The sequence below is a fragment of the Bactrocera latifrons genome, unplaced genomic scaffold (assembly GCF_001853355.1).
Source record: "Bactrocera latifrons isolate USDA-ARS-PBARC rearing strain unplaced genomic scaffold, ASM185335v1 scaffold_116, whole genome shotgun sequence".
Taxonomy (NCBI): domain Eukaryota; kingdom Metazoa; phylum Arthropoda; class Insecta; order Diptera; family Tephritidae; genus Bactrocera; species Bactrocera latifrons.
In genome coordinates, this window is record NW_017534586.1 from 102,833 (window position 1) to 109,220 (window position 6,388).

Here is a 6,388-nt window from a genome sequence, read left to right on the forward strand (position 1 = left end):
AGGRTTGTGTGCTGGGTTTGGGACCCGCGAAAACACTACCAATAAAAAATTTTCAACATGCCTCCTTGCTTTGATATAAAATATAACATACATATGTATGTATGTATATAAATTATATGCAGAGTCGGCTACAAAAATTCTTAATTCTGCTATTTCCGTGTCMCCTGATTTGAAGCRCGCTCATCCAAAACAGTAAATATCCCAAAATTGAAATATCCCTAAATTTTTGACATCGTGAACCTTCTCTATTAATATACGTCTCTGTAACCAGGATTTTCGAACATCCGGTTCTACGGTCCATAGGAGCTCAGATAGGTAACATGACTCCTGTTGTTGTTGTTGTAACGGCAGAATTCTGCCGAGTTGACAGTCCTTGGCCGGATAAAAATCCGGGTCCGTTCCGGACATGACTCCTCTTCCGATGTGTCCCTCAAACCAACCTTCATCGCACTCCAGGCATGGTAATAGGTAGTAGATACAATCGCGTCGATACTACACCAACTCMCATATTCTACATATGATGTCGATTTTCTGACAAACCTTATGTCGAATTTGTCGGTCAGTGTATGAGTTATATAGAGTATCTGTATATATAAAATTGCTTACATTTCGATCCTCTGGTTGACATTTTACATCTTCCCTGGCTTTGATTCTTGCGAGTTGAAATACTATAAAATGTTCGGTTGCGCTATTTCTTACTAGTTAAAATACTTTTAATTGATCATTTTAATTTTCAAAATCTTTCGTTAATATAATACTGGAAAATTTTTTTCATCAGATTTTCACTATAAGCCTGACATTTATTCAAAATCGGAATCAACAATAATTCAATTAGCATTAATTGGAACACATACATTTTTATCATATCGGAAAGTAGCAAGTTTTCAAACTTGATTTTTCAATTCCACACATTTGTATATCTGGCATTCGTAGCGATATGTATATATATACATTTGGAATAGTATGCAGTTAAAAATTTCAGTATTTATTAATAWAATTTTTTTATGTTGCTATAAACTGAACGCATCATAACTGATTTACGAACGGTATATACCCCATATATATATGTATGTATATACTGGTATAAGGTGAATATAAACGGTAAAGGTACCAAACATTTATTAGTCGTACAAATATACACATCATTTAGCTAGTAGTAATTTTGGAAAGTTCCTCATGTAATTCAGCTGTATCTATTGGCTCTTTAGCTGATGAAGTGCTGGTCGAAGCCGTAGCGTTCGAGGTAGGCCTGGCGCAAGTCTTTTTATGCATAAACCAATGCAAACGTTGACATTCACGATCACAATATTTCACTTGTTTACATTTTGAGCACTTTTTGTCTGGTTTTTCATTGCCACAAGAACTGCAATATGATGTATCATCCTAATAAATTATATGATGGAAAAATTTATTATGAAATATAATTTTTCTTTATATAAAAATTAAAATATATTACCGCAAAACCACGATGACCGTTAATAGCATTGCGAAAGACTATTAGTGCAGGTTGCGGATCTTTAGCAGCTAGTTGGGAAACAACTTGACGAAACACAGTGCAATCTCTGAACGGAAACTCACGCACGCAATCACGTAGAGTAAATTCTATGTAATCTAGCTGGCCAATTTTGTTTTCTTTTAATACTCGCTTTATAAATAATTCTACAAAATCGTGCTTTCCTGCATCAACTTCATTCAACTTTTCCTTACGTTGGGCTTTACACTGTTCCTCGCAGCGCATCAATTCCGACACAATCCAACCAAGATAGTGAAATTTAAATGCCATGAGTTCATTAACATCATTGGTCTTCTTCATTTCCTTTTCACACATATACTCCAAAGTTTTCTTCAAACCTTGCAAATTTTTTAACAATCCCAAAGATTGTAAATTTAGTGCGATGCGCACAGGATGCAAATTAATTTCTATAACAAATTGATGAAACAAATCCATCATCCCCGGAGGTATCAGTGGCTCTTTTTGTTGACCCTGTACACGTGTATAGTACTCCAATGTCTTTCGRGGAACATAGTTATTGATCGTTTCCACGCAGGAGTGATTACCAACAAAAGCAGCCATCTGTGATGCTGTTCGAGAAACGCTATTTAAGCTACTTGGATTTATACCAGCATCTAGAATAAGCCGACACACTTCCGTGTTGCCTGACAAAGCTGCGAAGTGCAACGGRGTATAATCAGCGCCATGTTTATTGAAATGTATATCAGCACCCTGACAAAATAYAATGTTAGCACGTGTTAAAATGTTTGCCTTATGAGCTTACCATATCTAATAATATTTGTACTGCTTCTTTATTACCCTTGCAACAAGCATGTTGGAGCGGAGTCATCCCATCCTCATCTACAAAATCGACACCCTCCTTTAGTTGGGTTATCAGCTGCTTGAAGCCATTTACATCGTTTTTGGCAATGCGATCAAATATCTGTCTCTGCACTTCGTCCAATTTATTTTCGGTATTTGGTTCCATCTTTACTATGTTTGATACAAAATATCTTTTTTTTTACAATTATATTACTTATAAAGTAAAGCCTATACAATCATTTATGTATATGTATATTTGAAAGGACCTTAAATAAATTGTACAATGAGAAAAAGGCTCCAGAGTTTATAAGTAATATATTTCCACAATTTCAATGACAGAATCACAAATTTATCGTTTTGACTCGATTGTCGATAACAAAAATGGGTAAACACTGATTATATACCACCCAATCTTTTTTATTAAATACCCTTGAAGCTATCAGTTAAATAACTGATTTAATACCCAATAGCGTTACCATAAAGATTTCTGTTAAAGTTTCTGTGATTTTGTTCAAGGATTGTTAGTTGCACTATGTTAGATTCCAACCTAAAATGAACTCGTGAATGAACTATATTGGAGTTTCGGTAATCGTCGCTTGGTGATATATTTTAYAGGTAAAACAAGATGATTTTTTATCTGTTTGCTTTATTTTCTGAAACAACAATTTCACCTGGCTACTTTACCAAACATAATTACCAAGGATAATTTCGTCTTAAATATTTATCATATTCAGAAATATTAGATACCTTAAATTGAGGGAACAACCATTCCATTTAAGAAATAATTATTTCAAAGTTTTATTAACTCTTCTTAAAAAGTGTCTAAAGCATCGATATAGAAATTTTCAAGAATTTGGCGTGCCAAGACCTCTATTTTCGATGATTTTACTTTGATAAAATATATTTAGATAATATATATGTTTTATTACACCTCAATTATTTGGGCAATGAAATTCAGTGATTTACAACACTGTCGTACTCGTTGGATTGCATTCGCTGATTATTCATTAGTTAAATTTTCCCAGCGAATTGAGTGAATCGAGTGAGTTGAGTTTAYTTAAATTGTTTATTGTTTGTGCATCGCATAGAAAATATTCAAGAGTAATTATTGTAAATAAATAAAAAGAYGGTACCAAATTTAAATGTAAGTAATTTAGCTGCGATAACTAAAAAGGAAAACTAATTTTTGCAAAGTATTTATGAAATAGTTGCATACATTGACTTCTTCTAAGTGATATTTACAACGTCGAGGAAATTGTTTACGGCTGAAAAAAATGCGAATTTTCTATCTTACAATAAAGTAAGTTAAAAAGCTAAAGGGCTTAATGAAGCATTAATCACAATTCTTCGTATTGGTTTTGCATTCACCCTTCGCATTTCTATTTTGTTTACGTATCTATGTCGACAGATGGATTAAGTTATGGAAATTTAGTTAGGAAATATAGAGTAGGTACCTCAACAAAAACAACAAATAATTTTTTTTATTTTATTTTATTTTATTTTATTAAAGCTTACATAATAAACAAATTATTAAATAAACTAAAGTACGCAGCGCTAGCATCAAAGGYTTTCGGCTGACTGGTGCGAAAAATTAGATACTTGTTTAAATGCAACGARGAAGATCTGTATCCTTCAGATAACTGTAAATTTTAGATATGTTGCTAATAGTTGGGTTCATTAAAAGCTGAACAGGATCGTCATTGTTAAATTTTAAGTCTGAGGTTGTCTAGAGCAGGACAAAAAACGAGTAGGTGTAGCACACTGATMGTTGACTCACAAAAGGGGCATTGGCTGATGTGACTACCGTCCAGTAGGTGTGCATTGGTAATGATAGTGTGTCCAATGCGGAGTCTGACGTACGGAGTGATGAGATTGACTGGCAGGGAGGTCGGAAAATTAGGTGTCGTGCGGTTTGGGTTAATCCTTGAGTAATGGTGATTGTAATTTACCCAATCAACAGCTAAATTGGAGCTTCTCCATTGAGCGATGAGCCGGTAGATATCGCCTTTATCAATAAATGGTGCGGTTATAGTAAGAGAGTGACACATTTCCTTGGCAATTGAGTCCGCAAGCATGTTTCCAATTATACCCGCGAGGCTGGGAACCCACATAATTCTGAGCTTATGAGGAAGCGATATCAAAATATCTCTGATGGCGCAAATCATGTAATTGGAGTTATTGCAGTTTTTTATAGCTTGAAAGCAGGATAAACTGTCAGTACAGATAATAATAACAAATAATTATTTCTTTTCATTTTAGATAAAAATTCTGACGCAGGCTTCCAATCACGTCCTAAGGAAATACGGCGCCAGTCATCACGCCACTGCTCAAATGAAGTATAAAAGAGTCAACACCACCAACGCAACAGCTCAATTGAAATATAGTTCAGCTACTGATTGGAAGCCGGCAGCACGTTCAGAAGGCGTCATTAAGGAAACTCCAAGAACTAGCACTACATTGGTATACTTATCTCATTTTAACTACTAATATTTCTTTCYTTCTATATTTCGGTGTACTATTGTAAACACGAAACTGCATTGTTTTAAATAAATTATATATAATATTATAGAGAGGAAGTGAACAACAACCTCCCCTAACATGTAATAATATGTATGTATGCTCAAATTATTAATTATTAATTGCTTATTTCATGATGATTTCAATAAAATATATAAAACAGTAAGGTGTGTATTATTCTCCAAATACGTAATTAATATAGGTTTAATAAATTATATACATATGTATTTATATCTTTATTTGTTTGGGAATTAAACATTTTGTTAACATCTTAAAAGACCAAGCGGCCGCACATATTCACGTAAGTATGTAATTATATGTGCATGTAAACAAAGAGGAAAGAAAAATATTTTAGATTTTTGTCACTTATTTCTGTGCTTTGCGGGGTTGACACTTTTCCCTTCTGGAAGAAAAATCAGAAATGTTCAATTTATAATATTTGGCTTTTGCCATCATCACAAAAAGACGCTTGTCGGCAAAGGCATGTTCGGGAAGATGTGATGGTGTCTGCTTTTATGAATGAAGCGAGTTTGCCTGTTGAAAGTGCGCTTGCGTTCATRAAAGAAAATGTTGTCGTTGTGTGTTTTTCTAAAATTAATATTTTACGTTTGTTCGGTGCAATAAAAAAATACAAACACGAAATTGCCAATCTTTCACTTAAAAATAAAATATATATTTTGAAGGTGAAGAATAACAAAACCACAACAGCTACTACAACTACTATAGCCACTATGTCCCCAGCAGTAGCAGCAACAATTAACTCGATATTCCAGAGCTGATATATACGCATGAACAAACAAACATAATTACGCAATGAGCTGATACAAAGGCATGAACATACTTACGAATATAATTGGACACTCAGTGATAACCTACGATCAGCCACTAAMGCGATGGCACATCTGCCCACATAAGTACTTACGCAATAGAATTTGACACTAAACGCTATCATKGGAAATTRACCTTTTCKGASYAAGAAAAACTTCAAAGAAATCCSAACCAAAATTAATTGRGACACGTATTAGAAGTCAAATTTCAAATATTACATTTGATGCCTCACTGACGATCAGCTTAGGTATAAAAGACAAGACATAAGTATCAGACAGTTCAGTTCAACTCTACTCTTTAATTGTGCAGCAGTAAATCCATTTCCTGAGGATTGAAATCTAGCGTGAACCACAACAGGAAGTGAAGACGACAACAGGAGCCAGGACCCTAGCAATTTAGTATCCTTCATAAAATGCTTATTCATTTTCCTTTTGCAACTCTTAATAAAAACACACGATTATAACATTAGAAAAGAGAAACATCTGATATTTTATTCCAACCAATAAAAAAATATAAATTATTGTAACGCAAAATCTATTATTATATATATAAGCTTTAATAATAAAAATATTGATAATATGGTAAATAAATGTATCTAATATTTAAAGGCTAATCAAAAAAAAAAAAAGAAAATATGTGCAGCATTTGCGCAAAATCAATGAGAGAGAGTGAGTGAGGAGAAAAACTTACTTTCTCCCGAGACTCGAACAAATGTAACCTTGTAACTGA

The 6,388-nt window shown here is 33.6% G+C and overlaps 1 protein-coding gene across 1 annotated transcript; it reads right to left on the minus strand.

Annotated features, from left to right (window-relative positions):
• Nucleotides 1-1,084: 1,084 nt before the first annotated feature.
• On the minus strand, nt 1,085-2,630 carry LOC108976921 (ankyrin repeat and MYND domain-containing protein 2). Its single transcript, XM_018946354.1, has 3 exons — nt 2,277-2,630; nt 1,457-2,224; nt 1,085-1,383 (listed from the first exon to the last, which is right to left on the minus strand). Exons 1-3 carry the CDS (start codon nt 2,478-2,480, stop codon nt 1,147-1,149), a joined length of 1,209 nt encoding a protein of 402 aa, XP_018801899.1. The 5' UTR covers nt 2,481-2,630; the 3' UTR covers nt 1,085-1,146.
• Nucleotides 2,631-6,388: the final 3,758 nt, after the last annotated feature.